General features: G+C 42.1%; 1 protein-coding gene across 2 annotated transcripts; it reads right to left on the reverse strand.

Annotated features, from left to right (window-relative positions):
* Positions 1–219: 219 nt before the first annotated feature.
* On the reverse strand, positions 220–17,297 carry ISX (intestine specific homeobox). 2 transcript variants are annotated; one of them, XM_053406287.1, is made up of 5 exons: positions 17,076–17,297; positions 15,723–16,115; positions 5,317–5,468; positions 2,398–2,514; positions 220–1,502 (listed from the first exon to the last, which is right to left on the reverse strand). In XM_053406287.1, exons 2-5 carry the CDS (start codon positions 15,907–15,909, stop codon positions 1,263–1,265), a joined length of 696 nt encoding a protein of 231 aa, XP_053262262.1. In that variant the 5' UTR covers positions 15,910–16,115; positions 17,076–17,297; the 3' UTR covers positions 220–1,262. The 2 variants fall into 2 exon arrangements, with proteins under 2 accessions (XP_053262262.1, XP_053262263.1); XM_053406288.1 differs by lacking the exon at positions 17,076–17,297 and having other exon boundaries at positions 15,719–15,895.
* Between the last annotated feature and the right edge of the window lie 4,873 nt (positions 17,298–22,170).

Genomic DNA, 22,170 nt, shown 5'->3' on the forward strand with positions numbered 1-22,170 from the left:
CAGAAATAAGGTTATTCAAAAGCTACCTTGGTGTTTTTATCCCTTTTCTTGAACGTACATTTTACCTCACCAAGCACAACTAACGCAAAGTGTGCAAGGCAAGGAATCCAACAGCCTTATCCTTTAGATCAGCCTTTCTCAACCTTGGGTCCCCAGATGTTGTTGAACTACAACTCCCATCATCCCTAGCTAGCAAGGCCAGAGCTCAGGGATGATTGGAGTTATAGTCCAACAACATCTGGGGACCCAAGTTTGAGAAACACTGCTTTAGACTGTCCAGTTTGATCAACAGAATAATAGTGCTTTTCCCGAAGAGGGAAGGTGATTCTACTCCTTCAGCACTGACCAATAAAATCTCATCATCCCAGGCCACTTTTGCAACAGTGTTATCCATCAGTTTTAGGGCTGTGTAAAGCCTCAACTCTCCAACAGACATTGCAATGCAATATCCATTTGGTATATTAACCCCACACCTAGAAAGTGATATTTTTTTCAAGCAGAGTCCTTCAATGGAGGAAGTGTTGGCTTTCTTCTATAATTGCTTCTCATTTAGGTCAAGCAGCATTCATTCTTCAAGGTCAACGAGAAGCATTTTAGCTTTGTATTAAGCTGAATTCTCCTCCAGCAATTATCAGTATTACATTTGCATCTCTCCATTCTTCTGTGGAGCTCCAGGTGACGCATATGGTTTCTCCCTCTTTCATCCTCACCGGTGTGAAGTAGGTGAGGCTGAGAGATGGGGAAGGGTTGCAACTCAGCAGTGGACCATTTTTCTTGCATGCAGAACAAGAGTGCCAACTTGACTAAAAGATTGGACGGGCCCAGGTAAGCCCCACCTAATTGATCACAAGATGTGGCACATACACACCATTTGAATGCTAAAGCCCATCAACTTTGGGACCCTGGTCCCCTCAAATATTTTATGGGAGCGGCGAAGGGGCCTCAGCCCCTAGGAGTTGGCTCCTATGGTGCAGAAGGTCCCATCTTCAGTTTCTGGCATCTCCTGGCAGGTCGAGAGGGACTTCTCTTTGAAACCCTGGAGAGCCATTGCCTGTCAGTGTAATACTAAGCTAGGTGGACCTTTGGGTTTGTAAAAGGCAACTCCCTATGTTCTTCTAGCAATCAATTCAAGACCACCTAGTCACTTTTGTGGCCACTTGGGGATCTGAATCCAGCAGGTTTCCCTGGTGTAAGTCCACCGCAACAGGCTAGTTCAATGATGATGCTACAAAGCACAGTAGCTCTTCCTTCCTCATCCTCTTCTATGTGAAATTGCCACCAATATGCCTCCATGCTGGTTTCAAGGACAGAGGTGGGAGGCTGTACTGAGGGAGGTAGTCAAAGAGTAGATAAGGCTTTGAGAACATCATTGGATCCGTGCGCAGCAGGGCACAGGGCGTCATGTCTGGTAACCAGGAAGATGAGGAATGCTCTTGGATCGATGAGTACTGCCATGGGTGGGGGCCTATGTCACAACGGCTGCATGGCACTCGGCAGGGACCCTGTCATAAGACAGATAGAAAGAGAATCTTAGGCGCACTAATGCAGGCTTTTAGCTGGGTGCAATTTATGAGCAACACACGACTTGCCTTATCAATTCTCTTCAGTGTTTAGCAATAAAAAAGCAACAAAGTTTCAGAGAGTACCTCTAAATGGAGTCCTTAAAATATAGTGACAGGCAATCAGTAAGGGAGAAAAGAAATCATTTTGTTCTGGTGATTGCGAGGGTTTGTGTGGGCGGAGGACGGGACAGAAATATTGTTTGCCAACCAAATAACTCTTTCAGGCTGCAGCCCTGTACAGGGGCCCAGTGGGACTTACTTCTGAGTAGACAATAATAGAATTGTGCTGTCAGACAGTTCTAGCCTTTGCAGAACATGTAAATCCAGGGTTTAGAACGTGTTGGGATTAGAATAGAAAAAGCAGTTGTGTAGAGATGAAGTTTTGAAGTAATCAAAACCATGGTTTGCAAACACAGCTCAGACTAGTGTTTCAGTTTTGTATTAGCCATGGTCTGCAGACATTAAACTCTGGGGTGGAGGGTGAAGAAAGGAATATATTTTTTTGAGGTTTGTAGGCCAGAATGGATAACAAGGTCTGAGTTTATGGTATTTTAGTGCTGCTAGCTAAAACATGTGCTAGACTCTTGGATGCCTCTCTGTGCAAGGCTATGACTGTTAAGCCTATTTGTGCTTTTACAAAAACACCCACAAAGGCTATGCAAAACTATGACAAGTAGTGCCTAACCCAAAATTGTTAATCAGAAGCATTTCAGGGTGTTTATTACCTGCTTTTTCAAGGTTCAGTATTTGTTCTTAATTAGTACAATTCATATGTACAAAAAGTCTCACTTTAACAAGGCCGGTCCTCCCTTTACAGATGGTCATTTATACTCACTACTGTCTCTGCCTTTGGAGCTGGGATAAAATCAACCTCAGTTAGATGCTGAAGACCACAAAAATTGCCAAATCTTTCATGCTTCCTCCACTTTGCCCGCTGATTCTGAAACCAGATCTATGTGTGGGGGAAGAGAAGAAATGAAATCAACCAAAAATATATTAGAAGAAATAAATGTGCCCACAACTGAGAATTGTTTATGGTAAAATATAGGAACTAAATGGATTTTAATTTGAACACCTGTGGTCGCCACAGTGGCTCTCCCCATTGGAGGTGATATCTGGGAATGGGCAACCTATAAAGAGCTGTTAACTGAAGTTGAAAATCAACTGAAACTGAAAAAAATTGATAATATGATAAAAAACACATATTAATGGACTGGTAACAATATCACTAAGTGATATATTTAGGAATGATAAAGGGACTGGTTTCAAGGTTCAAAAAAGATCTATTGGAAAACAATAAGAAATTATTATTAAAAATGTATAAACTACTGTTAGAATGGGATACTAAGGATGAAGAAGTCAAATCAGTAATGATACACTGGGCAAAATATATTGGGTATAACACAACTTAACCCATGGGAGAAGTTGTGGAAGGAGGATTTATAATTCACGGCTTGTACGCTGAAATAATACAATATGAAAATGATATACTGTTGGTTTTTGACTCCTATAAGATTAGCAAAAATGTATAAAAAACACTTCCAACTTATGCTGGGAGGAGTAAGGGAAAAGAAGGCACATTCTATCACATGTGGTGGACATGCAGAATAGCAAAAGAATTCTGGGAAATGATATATAATGAATTGGAAAAAAATGTTTAAGACAACCTTTGTCAAAAAAAACAAAAAACAAAAAAACCCAGAAGCTTTCTTATTGGGAATAATAGGAGATGAAATACCAAAGGACTTGAAAAGACTGTTTATGTATGCGATGACAGCCACAAGAATGCTTTTCGCCCAGAAATGGAAGGAAGAGAAAGTCCCAACCAAAGAAGAATGGATAATCAAGATGATGGACTATGCTGAAATGGCAAAAATGACTGTGAAGATCAGACACCAAGATGATAAGAAATTCAGCAAAGAGTGTGAATAATTTATAGAGTACCTTAAAGATCACTGTAGATTTAAAAACGTTAGCAGGATTGTTATAACACTTACAATGTAATAAGACTAAAGTTAAAAATGGATACAAACGGATCTGAAAAATATAATTAGATGCAATAGACAGAACAGATAAATATTGGAAATGGGGGTGGGTGGGGGGGAAGCCCAGGGATTCAAGTAATCTCAGATGCGCAAAAATTGAAAATGATTTAAATGTATAAGAACATTGTTTAAAAAAAACCACACAAAGTATTTAAAAAAGAAATTAATTAATTTGAACACCTGTGGAATTACAAATGGTGAAGACTACTGGAAGGACTAGTGAGGAACCCAAATTTAGGTGGATTTGTAGCTGGTTGATTGACTAGCTGAGAGTTCTGCATTGTAGGTGGTTGGGGTAGATGATCTTCGAGGTCCCTTCCAACTCTACAATTCATTGATTCTATGATTCTGTGACATCTTATGAAAATTCAACCCTGCAGGTTCACTGAGACCAAGATGCAAATGACATTTTTTGAGGTTTCATTCTTTTGATTGGCAATGAACTGAGAATAAGTGTACACTTCTTGACAATGAATATATGCACATGATATTCACATCTGAAGGCTCTCTATCCCCCCCCCCACACTATGAAACACTTGTGTAGGGGGGGGGGAAGCCTTGCCTGTGAAATGGCTCTTAGATATGATCATTTAAACAAGACGGAGAGATGTGTCTTCTCATCTAATCTAAGAATTTAAATTCAAAAACAAGTTTCGCTCTTGCTTTGCTGGGGGCTGCTTTGAAGAACTGCCTCAGGAAAATTGGGTTTGGAGTAAGCAATGAACTGTTTGCTGATTTTTACGAGCCATTCAGATAGTGAGCCAAGGTGGGTTTGTTTATCTCCACCTGAAAGTGGGACATGCTGGGGCTACTCTGGTCAGAACATTACCTTTTATCAAGCACATGGCTTTGCAACTGAATACATGCTCAAATATAATGAATTCAGCTACAAATGCAGGGCACTGGAGATTGCTTACTGGGAAATCATTTTTAAAAGTTATTTCTCAATAAAACTCACATGGTGATGAGAACAGGGCTTTGCCACTAAAAAGAAGAATCACGACACAAATGTTTATGGTGAGCAGCTTATAGTCATTAAAATATAACAATCTAGCGTTTCTCAAAGTGAGCAGTCCCACCCACTGGAGGGTGCTAGGATTATCTTGGGGGGCACTAAGAGGCAAGGGGGGGGATGCTGCTGGAGGTGTCAATTGATTTTCAAACTTTGAAAAGCTGGTATCACTGGCTCATCCATTTTGTTGGATTACTTAAATAGTTTTGATTGGATTTTGAATAAATATGCAATGAATAGTTACTGTTGTGAATTTTATGGTGTTATTACCTTCCTTAGTGGGCCATGCAAACCACTTTTCTGAATAATGCTTTTTATAGGGGGCACTGGGAGTGAATTGATGGAACCAAGGGCACCACTAATTTAGAGTAGTTTTTCCAAACTTGGGTTTACAGCTGTTTTTGGACTACAATTCCCATCACCTCTAGCTAGGAAGAAAAATGGTCAGGGATGATGGGAATTGTGGTCCAAAAGCTGCCCGAGACCAAAGGTTGGGAAACACTGATTTAGAGGATCTGAGAACCAACCTAATTAAAACAGATTGCCCATTCCAATACATCCAGGCACATGGATTGTAATGAATGGGAGGATTCTATCCCACCCATTTCCTGAGCATATTTACAGCCACACACTTTAGTTTGCTTCAGGCAGCAAAATGTATTGGACTGACCCTATATCAGAGGGACAAATAATTTACCTGGATCCTGGCTTCTGGAAGATTGATCTTTGCTGCTAGCTGGTTGCGGATGTTAACATCTGGGTAGTGTGTAATGTGGAAGATCCTCTCTAGCTCTTGAAGCTGCTCTGCTGTGAATGTTGTCCTGATCCTTCGTTTCCCTTTCTTTTCATCTGTACAAACAGAAGAATAGGTATTTTAGGAGATTACCTTTATAAGACAGGGACATGTTTGAAGTTGATCCTAGGGGGCAGTGGCGGAGGAAGCCACTCGGGTGCCTGGGGTGGCGCAAGCCGCCCATAGGTGCAGGGCACACTGCAGGACCTTCAGAGTTTGCCTGCCTCCTCCCATTTAGTCACCCAGCTGAGGGGGAGGCAGCTGGTGGACCATTTGGGCGGCGCAGAGCCTGTGCGCACCCAAGCCGCTGCATCTCTGCCAGGAGAGATGCATGGCTCAGGCATTTTGTCAACCTCGTCAGTGGTGACACCCAGGGTGGCCTGCACCTACCGCACCCCCCTTCCTTTGCTCCTGCTAGGGGGGCAACCTGCTCTGGAAAAGCAACAAACCACTGAATTCTGATTAAGGGGGAAAAAAGAATATGGTTGGTTTCCTTTTTGAGAGGAGTGGGATTTATCCAATTATGGCCCCAAATAAAAAGTATAGATAGGACCCATCTCCCCATCTTACAGTTGTCCAGCACAAAAGACCCAGGATCTATCTTCCTATAATTTGGCAAACTTTACACATCCTTGAGGGGCTACTGTGCCTACAAATTTTAACCCTTTCTGTCAAAAGGATATTGATTTTCCAATAGTGGAGGGGTGGAGGACAAAGAAGACTCAGATCCCCGAACTGAACTAGTCAGCCTCTGAATTGATGCAGGGCCCTGAGTCTTCTTAAGCTTGAAGATGTTTATTACACACTTGAAAAGCTGCTCCCAAGCAAAACCAGGCTGATTTACACATGATCAAATCAAGCCAAGTCTTGTGGCTATTACAAAATTCTACCAAGCACATCTCATTGTTGTTGTTTTTTGAAAGATCAAACACATACGCATCTCACTCCCTTCCAAGTAATTCATGTGTCACAACAAATCACAGCAGGCTACTGAGGATGGCTAGGCTGAGATATAAAGCCTTGTTTGCAAGTGCTATATGTGAAGGCTTGATTGGGACCAAGTCTACAGTTCCTGTGCATATTGCCCTTTCCACCAACCCTGCCCCTAACAAGGGGGCACTGAGTATAGATGCCTGCAAAGTGGCATCTAATAATGAGCAGTTGCTCACATGTAGGTGGTCAGTCACAGTCTCAACCACATATTAGGCACACTTTTATCACCTATTATGTTTAGCCTCAGTCACCTTATTACTAAACAACACAATCTTATAGCTGTAGCGTTACAGCAAGTAGCAGGATGCACATGGTTGGTGGGGGTAACGCTGAAGGGAATATATTCTGAGACAACAATCTTACAAGCTCAGTTTTCAGTGTGGCTGCAAGTTAGGCAGAAATATAAGCATCCATCGTAATGAATACTGTCATCACAGGCTCATCTCAGAAGGAAGGGTCAGATTGATTGATTGAATGAATGAAGCTTATGTACCAGAAAGTTCCGTCTCAAACCCTTGGACCTTTAAGTAGCGTATCAAAATACAGCTCATTAGATGCATCTCTTGAAGTTGCCTCAAGGAGGAAGTGCCAGTCACACTAAGTCTTGCGGACACTATGAGGGCAGTGATCAGAGATAAGCAAACATTTCCTTGGATGTGCATTAAAGACAGGAGTCCTGTAAACGCCAATCTTGTTGAAACAAGTTGTTTCAGAAGAAAGTTCTGTTCAGTTTTTAACAAAACTATATATGGGCTAGAAACTATAGGGGTCAAGAATGTTTTGCCACTTGAGGTAAAGCAGAAAATGGCACTCTTGCCTGCTCCTCTGCCCCCACTGCTGCTGCCTGAGGTGACTGGAGGCAGCCCAGGAAGGCCAGGACATGCTGGAGGTGGTGGGAGACAAGTGAAGGAGGTGGTGACTGCTTTGCTGCTGCCCCCCAGATCTGTCACCCCTCCCAGCTGTCCCTAACCTGAGGCATTCATCCTGATTTGCCTGTATGGTGTTTATAGGTTTTCCCATCAACCAGTCATTTATCCTACATTTTTAAAAATCTGTTAACCCACCACTTTCCTAATCACAAAAGTATTTTTTTATAAAGTAGATATATTTCACCAGAGTGCTTTAATCTACTTCAGTTGCACAAACCTACATTTTCAGCATTTTCCACAGAATACTGACAGTGGCCATTGTCTGGAGAACAGATTGGCCCTTGAGAGTACAGATGTTCGCCGCCTTGGTGTCCCACTGCAGATGCCTCTAAAGAACACTTTTGTTGATATTAAGGTAATGTAGGTCTTGCTGCTTTCTGCACTTGGTGTGGCAAGCTGTTTACTGATTCGTTGCATATGGACAACAACACACAGAGTTTTTGAGTGCCAGTCCTGTTGAGAGCATTTTTTTTAAGCTGGAACTCATCAAATTAAAAGAATAAAATAACCTGAGGTCAGCTGTGGACCAACAGAGTCTGAGTAGACTGGCTTTGATTTCAGCTCCAAATGAAATTGCTGCTGATATAGTTACAGTCAGCTAATCAAGAACTCGCCAGTAGGAAAGTGAGATGGTGCATTTTTGATTAAACTTAATAATTCTGTTTATGTTTCAGAGAGAGAGAGAGAGGGAGAGAGATTTGGGTGTGGGGAGAGGAAGGGGAAGAAAGAAGTGGCACGTCAATGTTAGCATTCACCCCCACAAGGTGAAATTTTCTCTGACTGCAGCTCCGAATATTTGTAAGTGCCTTTGGGATTTCAACTTTGGAGATCCCACAGCAAACAACAGCGCTCAAAATTACAGTCTAATAAAGAATGTGGGAGGAGGATATAAGGCTAGAGAATGTTGAGCGTAACGCCAGATTTACAAATTTGGCTCCAGAATCCCTGGGGAAATAAGACACCATTTCTTTTTTGAAATGTTTCCATATGCAAAAGCTTGGGATGTTCAAATGCATTTTTTAAAAGCTGCAGGGAAGTCATTCAGAATAAAAGCTTAAGTGGTTTAGGAGTGCAGTTCCTTTTTCTGAATGTAGATCCTGAAACCTCTAGCAAAAGCTCCCATGCTTTCATGGAACAAAGAGCAACCTTAGCATGCTGTAGTATTTCAAATAGGCTCATCAGTTCCACACAGATCTTCGGCTGCAGACAGACTGGTATGAAACAAAGTGGTCCCTAAGGTATTTCAGGGTATTTCAGGCCTAGAGACCTCCAGGTCTCTTGGGACTCTCTCCAGGTCACAATCCTCACTGGTCCTGCTCCATGTCCCCCTCAATTGCTGTTGCTCATTTGCAATGTGTCCTTGAACCGTAATGATGCCTCTTGCCTGCCTAGATAGATGCATGTGTGCAAACCTCTGACTTTTGCATGGCTAGAATATAGTCCTGTATAGAGGGAAAAGTAACACCCATTTATCTGCTGTCTTTTATCACTGGCCTTCTCTACCACAGGAAGTCTACCATGACCCTTAGCTTAGAAAAAGGTCCCCACTTCTGCCCTGCTATGAGTTATCATATATCTATATATTGTGCTGGTAATGATGATGTTGCTGATGTTGAGGCCAGTTTTGGTGCTGTCAGCGATGGTGAAGATGACATCAGCTTTGCTTCTTCAAAAAGATGATCCTAATCATGGCCACTGGTGTCTGAATGGTGTGGCAAGGCTTTTTAAAGTGTTGGCCCTTCCGTGAAAGTACAGGTCAGCCAGTTCATTAAAAATATAAAAAAAGGATGTAACCATGCTGTGCTTCAGTGAAGCAAACCAAATTTGCTTGTATACATAAGGAGATATGTCTGCTCTGGGGTTTCTCCTCCAAGCTAAAGAGCTTGCTTTCCAATTTAAGAAAGCATGTGGAGAGACGACGAGGCGGGAGTATGGTGCTGTGGCTAATTTTTTTTTATTAAAGGAGCTTCTCACCCCTTATTAAAAGGGACTAGTGTAGTCAGGGAGAATGGTTCTAATTGGGTACATACAAATTGCTCAGGGTACAGCCTTCTGCTACTGAAGCATAGCATTTAGCATCCTGCTGCTATCTGTTGAGGCATTGCAGAAATAGAGCAGCAGGATGCTGGGACGTTTAAAGGCTCCATTTCATTTCTTTCAGCCCAAAACTTTCAGACAAAAAGCTGCCTTTACCCAGACACCAATCATAGATTGCTTAATTATTGGAGAGGAGGGCTGGAACAAAGAGTAAGCAGAAGGCCCCAGGCACTAAGAGTAGAGAATCATTCAACAAAAACAAATGAAAACAACAACAACAACAAAAAAAACATGAGAAGTGGGAATGGATATTGAGAAGGATTGGGAGCTCTCTGTCTCTTTCTCCCTCCCTTCCCCAACTCCTCCCTTCCTCATGCAAAGCTATGAAATGCTCACCAATGTTTTGTGAAGGTCCCTGTTCAGTGTGCTGAAACCAAATGCAGTGTGGAAGAAGATACCTTTGGAGGCCAAACACACCTTGAATTCATTGCCAGCAAGGATGTGCTGGCAACTGGTATGGTTGGAATGGATTTGCTTCTGGCAAATTTACAGCAACTCTCATCCTGGAAAGGATGGGGGCATTTGTAGAGAGGCTTCTGAGCTTCCCAGTATTTAATAGTTTTGCGTCCTGCCTCCTGCTCCAGACATGACACCAGAGGCCGTTACTTGAGAGGAAGAGAAGTACGCTATAGTTGCAACAGCAGCAAGAAAAGCTAATTCTGTCCCGGAGCGCCTACAAACAGGACGGAGGAGTTAACCAAGCTAGGAACACGACCAGAATTCCAAAGTCCAAGGTTAGGCTAAGAAGTTCAAAACTATATGAGAGCAGTGAAGTTGTCCCAACCAGTTCTCAGGCCAACCCAGCAAGCTTTATGGCAACACAAGGGAAAGGAATAGCAAGTTCCTCACAACTTCCCCTCTCCTTTGGAGCAGTGTTGTGCACTGGGCCAAGTGGGAGAGGGCAATTGAATGGCTAGGGATGAAAGTGACAAAGACTAATTCTACTTGCGGATCTCTGCCCTGAACAAGGGCATCTTGCCCAAGGACTGCACCAAACTTGGAGCTGTCCCTGGCTCTCCTGAGGATGGAAATATAGACTTAGAATTCAGGGTTCAGGTCCATTTCACACATCAGATTACAAAAAATACATTTCTTTTAAAAATGCAGATTGTTGTGGAAATGGGACAAGCATCAGTGAATACATGTGGCATGGGATGGAAATAGACTAATTTAACCTTCCCTAGTTGTTAGGGAGCAAGATTGGGAAAACGATATTGCTGTCATGCCCTGTTGGGGGCTTTTGGCTGTTGTAAGAAACAGAGGGTTGGACTAGGTGAGTTTTTAGTCTGATCATGCAAGGTCCTTCTTGCATTTAACTAACAGCCTTGTACCTTGTGCTTGGGAATTCCAAGAAACCAAACAATCAGTGCAGTGCCGAAATTTGTGGTTATTATCAGTACAGTTATGAGAAGTTCATTCCACCATATTGATTCAAGATGGCACCCAACTATATCCAAACATAGAAGAAAACCTGTTCCTTGATCTCAGCAAATGGTATGCAAAATTTGGTTAAAATCAGTGCAGTTTTGAAAAGCCGAGTCTGCTGTCTTGATCAAAATGGCACCCAACATAAACCTGCTCTTTGATCTCAGATATAAGCCTGCTCCTTGATCTCAGAAACCATCACACAAAATTTGGTTATCCACAGTGAACAGAAATAGCCCATACAGAGCTTGCCCAGGGCAGAAGTCTTGTGAAACTAAAGTTATAAACTAAAAGAAAAAGCAGCTGGTCCCTGACGGGGGGCCCTGATCAGCTTAGCCCAATGAGGCCTGGGGCTCAGTGTGCCCAGCTGCCCCACACCCTCTGCACAGACCTGGAACAGTCAACTTTCCAAAATATACAGCAGATGATACTTGTGTTTTTGAAATAGAACTATAGAATGAAGTTGGATTTATTATAGGTTTCTCTGTCAGACCATTTACAAGCTACCTGTTGCTATCTGTTGTTACTTGTACCTACAAAGCTCTACACATCAATCAGAGGCTTTTGCCTTTTTCAGATCTCTGTCTCAATCAGGTTTCCTGCTCCCTTTCCATTCCTGCAGTGTAATTTTGTCATTACTTCAGTATACCTGGCCTCTGCTCCTTACTGATATAAGATAAAACTCTTGTTAAAACAACAGATAAAAGGCATGCCCTCAATTCTTAGCCAAGGAATAATAAAAAAACACACACCAAGAAATCAAATCCTTGGGCTGCAATGACGAGTTCTTAGATCAGTTTGGGAAAAGACCAATAAAACCACAAAAGATGTTAGAGAGGAAATGGTCAACAATGTTATTAATTTATAAAACAGTCCCATAACCCAGTGTCTATTAGCAGAAGCCCTACAGCTGTGATCATAAGTTTACCGAACAGCCTTATAAAATGTGACCTGCATATGTGAAATCCCAGGAGATGCAGGAGAAAGTATTTCTTCTCCTAACTTGCACCTTTATGCCAAGTGACTTCTCTCTGCTTATGGCACATTGCTTGGATTATATAGGCTGATCTGAGGGGAACTGGAGAGTCAGAGAAAATGTAAGAAGAGTCCTGCTGCAGCAGGCCAAGGGTGCATCTAGACAATTGTCCTGTTTTCACAGTGGACAACCAGAACCTTATGGAAAGCCTACAAACAGGACTTGAGTACAGTCTAACTCAGTGGTAAGGTATTGGATAAGAGTCCAAGAGCCAAGCTAATCATTACAGTAAGTTACGGTTTTTTAATTTTATTTAATGTGCACTTTAAAAAATGCAAATAGCAGCCACGGCTTCAGATTGCAGTTAGGTCTAGGGTGGCAAGGGCTGGGGAGGAATGTTGAATAGCAGCCATGTTAGGCAGTTAGGCTTGGGAGATAAAGCCGAACTCTCTCCCTCCTTGCTGTGGTCCTGAAGAAAATCACCCACCTCCTGCGAATCTCTCATTTTATCCAAATATAATACATCTCACCATAGTGGGGAAAACACCAGGTGACCAATGTGTGCCTGCTCAGTCTGCTGACCAGGTGTTGTTAACTGCGGATGGGTAACTTCAAAGTTCCTTTTTATGATTTCTTTAAATCAGACTTGAACTGGACAACCCCTCAACAGAGGACACCTTTGAAAATAGAGGACTGTCCTCTGAAAAGTAGGTTGCATGACCACTTTGCAGTGGTACAGCATGTTTTACATGGAAAAAGCTCCAGGTTCAATCCCTGGTATCTCCAGGCAGGACAGACTCATGTCTCAGTTTCCTGAAGACAATTCTGAGCTAGGTAGACCAAGGGTCTAACTTGGTACAAGACAGCTCCATACCCCAATTCCAGCTTCTCATCAGATTGTAACTAGTGTGAACGGTTTGTGTCTTGCTAGTGATAGATATTTTGAGCACTGCCCTGCCTTGAGATAGTTTCCCTCAGGATGGAAATTCTGTAGATTCTGAACTACCCAGTAACACTGCCACATGCCCAAACTGAGGAAATAAGCCTAGAACCCCTACTTCCATGTGATGATAGGCCTGATGGACTTGAACAGGAGGCCTGCTAGACAAAAGGAAGAAGCGGTGACCCTAAATCGGCCTTCTCCAACCTGGTGACCTCCAGATGTTTTCAGCTACAACTCCCATCATCCCCAGTCAGCACTGTCCTAAGAAATCAGGGGTAAAAATATACTCCGAAAAGCTCTTGCAATGGGTCCTAGTTTTCCATCTGACCCTTCTGACTGACAATACTAAGATGCCCGTCTCCTCAGCTCCTTTCTAGTCCCATATTTGCATACGTTTTAAAAACATGAGTAGGAAAATGTTAACTTTCTCTGCACCCTTTAGAATATTCTCTTTGAGGAACAGGGAAAGTGGAGCAGGTGAAACACAGAATGTTGGGCGGGGGGAGGTCTTTGGAGCCAGGATGACATTTTACTTTGGTAAATGTAGCATTTGACTTCCAGAAATTGTGACATTTTAGCCTGGCGCAGGCTGAGAGAAATGTTACTAATCGGGAGAGAAATGGCTTTGAGGTTTGTTTCAAATTGCCTTGGCTTCAGCCTTTGCAGCAAGATGTAAGATAGGATGGTTGAATTCACTTCTGGAAGCCTTAGTTCAAAGTAATGACTGAAAAGTCAGACTGAAAGCCAGATGCAAATTTGGGAGCCTAGGAAAAAAATGATACAATAGATCTTTTGTTACTGGAGTACTATTTGAAGAAGATTTCTGCTTCATGCAACTCTGCTGAAACTGCTCTCAGGCCATTAGCTGCAAAGGTGATGGTGGAAAGGAAATACACCAGTTAGCCCTGCTATGGAAGCGACGACTCCACATGTGGGAGAAGGCCCAGGCTTGACTGAATGAGATTTCCCCCTAATGCATTTTTGGACAGTTATTATTATATTTATTAAATTTGTATACTGCCCTAAACCCGCAGGTCTCAGGGCGGTTCACAGGGGGAATTCAATTCAGTCTGCATTTGAAGCCAAATCTATCAATTTCATACTTTCTGAAACAATTTGGAAGCGAAATATAGCCATCATTTGAAATTCGAATTCTGTAATGTAGTTTTCCAACCTATTGGTCAACCAATGTTTACAAAAATGCTTATATTAGGAAAAAGTGCATAAAAATGAACACAGCACTGAAAAGAATGTACAAAGTGAATTACATGAGAAAAAGTCACACTAAAATTCCGATAATGTTCATGAGGATTTTATAATAAAAAAAACACCAGAAATCGCTGCAGAAATGTGGAAAGCTGAAGTTAATATTAGACAAATGAGAAATTTAGAGAATGGAACTTGACAGCTCATTCCATCCCTACTTGGAAGTGTAGGAAATCCCTGATCTGCCTTAAGGCACCTTGTTAACTGCGTGATCTGACTTGGAAGCACACTAACTTTCCCTGAATCAATCTGATTCACTTCATAATTTGGGCTGCATGGAGTCAGTGAACACCCTTAATAAATGGTGGGAAATCGCAATTGTTGGTGGGTCTCCACTACAGTGGTGGACCTTGGGGTCTCGAATTTCAATGGCTCCCTATGCAAAGCCAAGATTTGGTGCCCCCTGCCTCTCTCTCTTCATTATAAATAATAGTTGTGGTGTCTCCTGAGGCATCTCCGAGGCTCTGCACTCCGTGGATCCGAACTGGTTGCATGCCCCTAAATCTGTTTCTGTCTGCTACATGCATAAACTGCGTAAAACAGATATTTCCTTTTGCTATAGGATATCATGTACATGTTTTGTGCATGCCCTTTTTCTCAACACGGAAGTAAGTTTTTTTGCAGCAAAATCATCTCGTTTGGAAAAACAGCTCTAGATTAATCTTGCCATAGATCATAGAAGGATTTGATGTTTAATGTTTTATTATGTTTTTATATATGTTGGAAGCCACCCAGAAGTAAACATTCACAACACTAGAAATCACCTCAGGTCTTCCAGTCTTAGTTGCTAATTACCGTATTTTTTGCACCATACTCACTTTTTTCCTCCTAAAAAGTAAGGGGAAATGTTTGTGCGTGTTATGGAGGGAATGCCTACGGGTGGCAGGCCTACAGATTTTCCTCCTCTAAAAACTACGTGCGTGTTATGGTCGGGTGCGTGTTATAGAGCGAAAAATACGGTACAGTGTTTTCACACTGCACAGCCCTTCCAAAAGAATTAGCAGTTGCTTGTCTTTGTGTATGTTAGCACAGGGCCTTTTCACTTCCAAGCATCTCATCTTTTTGAAATCTCAGGCTGACAGTTTTGCAATTTTCATATGGAACAAAGTGGCTTGAAATTTCAAATTTCAATTCATTTCATAGTGTCGGGATGTGATGTCAGGACACCCCTCCCCCGCTCCATTCTTTCCCGTTTCACCTGCACTTGTACATATATTGTAGGGTTGCCAGATCAAATATTTAACAAAAAGACCAAAATTTTGGCTTCATTGTATGAAGTTTGTCAAAGTTCTCAAGTAGAAGGGATGTCATCAATGCATTTTCATGTTGGGAAAAGCTGCACCTGTTGAACCTCTGCCAAGCGCACTTCTGTTAAAGGTGCAACATCGCAGCAGCCCTAGCCAGGCCAACTTATTGCAGTGTTTTGCCGACTGGAGAACACATTTGAATTCCACCCCTCCATCATCTTGCCCAAAGGGTTATACGTTGGTATCATAAATAAAGTAATTTTGAATGCGAAGATATTAAGCATGATGATATTAAGTCATGAAATAAATTGTGGCTGGTGGCTGTCTTAAGCAATCAAACTTTGGAGTCATGCAAGGGCATAAGAGGATCAAGGGCATAAGAGGATCAAGGCTCATATAAGTTTCATAAACTAGAAGCAGCGGTACTTACTTACCCTTAGCCGTTTCTGAAATTGGCTCTGTTCTGAGGATTTGAGCATCCTCAGCATGGTTATTGCAGATCGTCGTCGTGCGTAAGCAGACCTCCCTGGATTTTCTTTTTAAGATCTCTTCAATAGAAAAATGTAGGATGGGCCTCTCCCCGTTATCACGTTCCTTTGAGTCACTCATCTTTTTTTCCATTATGAAGGTGGAAACACAGAGACAAATTTATATATGATGATATGGAGAATATACTGTGTATACCACACTCTTGCTGTTGTTCATTTTATGCAAGGAAAAGGCAAATAAATGTTGATTTCTCTCTCCTTGCTGACACCTACTCAGACTAATTCAAAAAATGGGAGGAGGAATGAAGCCCACTTTCTCTTTTGGATCCCTGAAATCTGCTACAACATTTAGAAAAAAAATTGAGTCAGAAGTAACAGCATGACAACCAAATAGAAGCAGTGTGTGCAGCCCCACCCCTATCAAAACAACACCCCCACATTTAAATTTCTAAGCCTCTTCATACATCCACTCTCATTGTAATCCCAAGAGGAGGAGTGTTCTTCTTAACAGATCCAAGATATTGCTAGAAAGACCCACTAAAGAGAAGCTTAATGTAAGAAAGAATTTAGAAATGATTACTTTCCTTTTTATTCTTTCCAAAGAGACCAACAAACATGAACCAGCACGTTCTTCTTCGACCAATAGGCGATATGGCACTTGAAAAAGCAATTGGACTAAATATAATTTTCTCCAAGCTTATTTGGGAAGTCTTTGAAAGTCTTGAGCATAAATAAACAAGCTTCTTGGGACCTTCATACTACTTATCCTTTCTGAAATGATTTGGGAATTTTATCTTCTGTCAAGTTTTACAACTGGCAAAAAGTCCCAAAACTGCTGCTTTGCAAAAAGCTTTTGCCAAAATGGCAATAACGAAAAATAAATATATAAAAAGATTCCTAGAATGCCTGAGCAAATGGAAGAGTCATTTCCCCTGCTGTTAATACTTCGACAGATCTTGCTTCAAAAACATCCCAAAGGTTAGAGAATCCTCTCTGTGTAAGCTCCATGAGGAAGAACTTCAGAGGCTCATCTTCCTCTCCCACTCCTTTGGATTTCTCTTGTTGTTTTTAACACATTTAAATGAAGTTTTGTACATTCCGCTAAGATTCCCCTCCCCACCTATGAAAGTCAACTCCCTTTTTGGTTGGCTCTTCCCTTTGGTTCCTTTCATTATCTTTATCCCACAATTGTACTGACAGACCATTCCTACTTGTCCAATTACCTGATATCCCATCATATGATTCTTTGTATAGCTTAGGCTGAAATTACTGTGTAACCAAGGTGGCAATAAAACTCACCTGACAAGATGAAAGACTTCTGGGTTTTCCCAAGGGCTGGTAAAGTTAGCTGCCCAGGGACAGTAATTATGGTGGAACACCAGCACGTCAGGCAGAATAAAATGTGTATATTCAATTAATCTAACATCACCATCCCATGCTTTGGGTGGATTTTATTCATAGAGAAGTATGCACAGGTTTTTACCCTGACAATGCAGTCCTGTGCATGTCTATTTATAAGTAAACTGCATTCATTCCAACGAGGCTTAGTCCTGACCTGAATAAGTGGGCATAAGATTTCAGCCTGAATGTACTAATCAAAGTTCTATTCTACAAAGCAAGATAGGCTATTGACTATCTTTCAGACTGATAACTAAAGTAGCACCAATCCTTTATCAGTTCTTTGCAGATAACTTCATTTGGAATTTTATGTTTTAACTAATCTTATAAGCCTCCTCACATAATAGCATAATCTTATGCATGTTTACCCAGAAATAAGTACCTCTGAATTCAATGAGGGCTCCTTACGAGTAAGCGTCTATAGTATTGCAGCCTGGGAGCACAATGAATCACCATCATCATCCAAGAAGAGGCAATTTAGGTCAAAAGGCAGGATTTAAATAGTGATAATAAAGCCAGACAGACCCAAGAATTTGCAGAAGTCCCATTTTGTTGAGGTCCTGTTTTATTGCGTATTGCAGTTAATCTGATTCTGTTTATATGGAACAACTCTGCTGTCAAGGTATTTTACAGACCCCTTTGAATGAATGCAGCCATTGTCCCTCACACTGGGTTAACCTACAGGTGAGGGCAGTGGCGTAGCGTGGGGGGTGCAGGGGAGGCCGGCCGCACCGGGCGCAACATCTGGGGGGGGGTGCCCTCGCACTCACAGCTCTCTGCCCCTACCTGGCTCACTCACTCTCTCTCACTACAGGGGGCGCAAATTACTTGCCTTGCCCCGGGTGCTGACAACCCACGCTACGCCACTGGGTGAGGGTCACCTGGCACCTTCATTACATATCTGTAGGTGCCAGGCGAAAACATTTTTCTATAACCAGGCCTTTGATTGATTAAACATTCTATGGCTTTCTAAATGTGTTTGGGGAGGGGTTATTGGCTTGGTTTCTTCACAGGATTACTTCACAGAAGCCGGTAATCCTGCCAGCAATCATCTCTCTGTTTAATTAAGGCACTGCAAATTCTCCCCTTCCCTTCACAGCAGCTCTATTCTCATTAAGAAGAGGCTGCCATGTAGGTGGATGGGGAACAGCTATACCTGCTCCCTGCGATCCAAGAACATATAATCTAGCCTTACTTTCCTTTGCAGAAGCTTTTTGCCCTCTCCATTTTTATGATCCATGACCTGTTGTAAAGGCCAAGAATAAGGACTCTTGCAGCCTAAGCCCTGTTGTTGATGCTCTATCAGTGTCTTGTTTGATGTTTATCTTGCTGCCTTTATCTCATTCCCTTGGGAGACAAGGTATCTCATCGCTCTTTAAAAAAAATAAATGGCATTTTTAAAATTGTAAATCAGAATGCAAGCAGAACAAAAAGATAAAGAGGAAAAACTAAGAGGAAAAAACTAGATCCCTCCCTCCTTCACAAGAAAAAAAGCCATCACAATTTTACATATTTAGGTACATATTGTTATAAGAATTTTAAGGTCACACACACACACACACACACACACACACACACACACAGATGTTCATAAATGTACCAATGTCTGGAGCAGCACAGACCTTCCTGAAACCATTTTGACTCCCTGGAACCATTTTGACTCCCAAACTGACCAAATGTTTTCTCTGCAAGGAGGGAGGGGTGAGGGAACTTTCCCATTGTCTCAGGGAGTGGGTAATAGTAATCACCATTTCAAAGGAGTGGGCAGACTACCAGGAAAGGCAATCAGATAAGGCATTATCAGAAAACCTGCCAGACAGGAAAAACAACACCACTCAAATTTCTGTGATGTAGGTATGATTTTTGTGGGGGGTGGTCTTGGGTTACACCCCTTCTGTGATGTATGTATGATGTATGGAGGGGTGGTCTTGCGCTCCAGGGCAGGGAATTTAAAATGTCTATATAAGGGCAGGTAGACCTTTGTTCGGAGTCCTCCTTTCCTGCGTGTGAGGGAAGCACCCTGTTGCAACAGATCAATAAAGATCAGGCTTACTAGCTGCTTTGCTTCTCAATATTCTCTGGTTGGCCTCTGTTATTTTTTCCTACCAAAGGGAACCCACATAAGGCCTCTATATGGGCTCTTGGATACCCCATAAGGGAAAAAGGGCAGATTTTGTTTACAACAGAAAACATACAGACAATTCAGCAAGTCCCTAGAGAAGTGAAAGTAAATAGTCTTAGAGTTCAACACAGCAGTACTGCTTAAAACATAGCCCATTTGTCATTTCCTTCCGTTTAGGTGCAGATAGATATTAAAGAAGAGTAAAATAAGTTAGTATGGCTAAAGGTGAGTATATGCTGACAGTGGTGAGCAACTATGCTCTACTGTGTTAACTATAGAAAGCTGAAAACAGCTAGCATTGCAGTCTTAATATCAACACATGACTCCATTTGTCTGAAACAAGTAGAGCCGGAAGCAACAAGGGCCTTGGTTATCACTGAAATGTTCATCTAAAGACAAATGTGAAACATCTAAGGAAGGAGACATCTAAGGAGAAACATCTAAGGAAATAAATATTTTATTTTTTGTAGGGGTGACAAACCTGCGGCCCTTCTGATGTTGGAATCCAACAGTCATGATCCTTGACCATTGATGATGGTTCCTAGTACGGGGCTGTCCTCTACAGAGTAACGCACAAAGCCACTCTGTTACCCTGTAAAACAGCAAATGTTTGTGCAACCTTTCCTCGGGAAACATAAAGGAAGCACATAAAGAGGGATCTAGGCATATTAGTCAGCCAGTATGTGAACAATCCATGATTATTTAAGGACAAAGAATTAGCGTCTTCCTCAGCAAACACTTCCCCAATATACGTGCTCCTCTCCTCTGGCATTGAAAAGGAGACTGTGCTTAAGAATACTTCATAGCTTGATAAAACAGCTGGTAATCTGGCTTCAGGAAAACAAGTCTGCCAACTCTGGCAGTCAGTGTACAGATGCCCATGTTCTTTATTGTGAAGCATGCTTGCTGTATGTTTAGACAAACTGAGTGGAGACCCTTTTTTTTAGCATTTCATTGCAGACCCACTTGAAGCGACCCCTCCGGGTAGCAATGGCTAGTCTATGAAGGTGTACAAACTGGACAAGACAATGTTCTGGCCACAACTATATTGCTGTATGGGAAAATCTGAACTGGAAGACCAATTGTATATCGAGGAGGTAGTGATTCTGACATGGTTACCCTTCCTCCCTCTGTTCCTTCCCCCTCCCTGGCAGCTATTAAGTTTTTGAAGGTGTGAGAACCTTCTCTGATGTCCTAATCAGTTGGGAGGAGGTGAAGCCCCCCCCCAGTTGTCTTAATCAGTCTGCGAGGTTAGTGCTGGGAACCTTCTTTAGTGTTGCAAATAGTTGTTGGAGGGTGGAGCATTAAAAAGAGGTGGCTATCTATAAAATCAAATGGTTTGAGCAGAGTGATTTAGAAGCTCATGCATGAACTGATTGGCTGCAGGGCCATGCTAATTAAGGCTACCTGGGGGAGTCACTTCGCCACTTCTTGAGGGTTTCCAAGTGGCAGATAGTTCATACCTGGTATGTATATATTGCTTGATGTTTAGGAATAAAAACTTCTTCTCACTCACTTGTGGTTTGTATTGGTTCTGAATTCCAAACAGAAGACCCACCTTTGGCAAGACAATTGCTTCCAGGTGTAGGTCGGTTTTGGCTTAGGCACTGGATGTATCTCCCTTTTCAGCCTTCAGGTGGTGGCTGACACATGACAAGGTCGAGCCTTGTGGGTCCTCCACAAGATGTGGATCTACTGGGGTGGCCCTCCCAAGTCTCTGGGGGAAGCTCTATGGCCCATCTGCCGCACATTATAGAATCTCCCAATGTCCCTTTGGTTAAAAATAAAATAAAGTCACCTTGCCTGGCTGCTTTATGTTCATTAAGATGTTATGAGTTCCAGTTCTCCAACTTCCACGTCATGTGTAGTTTGACCCTGAGACACATCATATTTTCACAATGATAGTTTTGTGTCCTGTTGGACTTTAGGCTGTACCTGGGCCAGGTTTTTTTAAAAAAACTTTCTCAAGTTTAATGGCTGCCGACAATCTACTCGACAGCTCATTCAGCTTTCCCTTGGGATTTATTACCCCCATTGTCTCTGTAAAATGTCCCAACGAGCCTGTAAATTAGAAATATTAATAGAATGGCACTGTGGGTTTAAACCAATAACATTTATTGTGCTTTTTATGGCATAATTATTATCAATTGACATTTAAGGCAGTCTTGTAATCCATCAAGGTGAAATGGCCTCAAAAAGCTATTACTTCATGATAAAATAATAACAATAATAATTATTGTGTGGTAGGGAGAGAGAGGAAAATGTTAAATGGTTTGAATCCGGATAATTGATTATACACTTTTGGTGATGGCTTCCAACCACTGCAGTTGTTGATCGGTAAGAAACTAATTTACGCTGGGATGGTGAGAATTTCCCTTTCCACGTTCATTGTTCAGCAGAAGGATAATTAAATTAAATTGGGGCTCTTTCTCAATCCTTGTCATTTCATGTACATTCTGTTTCCAAAGGTCTTCTTTTTGGCATCCCTGACCCCATGGCCAGCTTTGCAGGGCCACCTGGACAGTTTTGTGGTTCCTGGTGCAGGTGTGATGCTGTTGGATCTGCTGCTTTCCCATGCATGTGTGTATAAAGCTAGGGGCACTATGCAAGAATTATTACATGCATAGACTACATGTGAAGATTCTCACCTGCAGCTCCACTTTGTCCTGGGATCAAGCAGAATGACGGGTGTGCTTCATTTTTCTTACAGAGGGATAAGGGAATAGAGATCAGCTTGGGCTTTTCCTGAGTACCTCTTTGTCAGGGACTGGACAGCGGAGGAGGAAAGGTGGAGATCACCTCTCCCTCCTCCTGAACTTTCCAGAGAAGAGGAAGACAGTAGAGATTTGCAACAGTGGTTTGTGGGAGGGCGTA

The sequence above is a fragment of the Podarcis raffonei genome, chromosome 10 (genome assembly GCF_027172205.1).
Source record: "Podarcis raffonei isolate rPodRaf1 chromosome 10, rPodRaf1.pri, whole genome shotgun sequence".
NCBI lineage: Eukaryota > Metazoa > Chordata > Lepidosauria > Squamata > Lacertidae > Podarcis > Podarcis raffonei.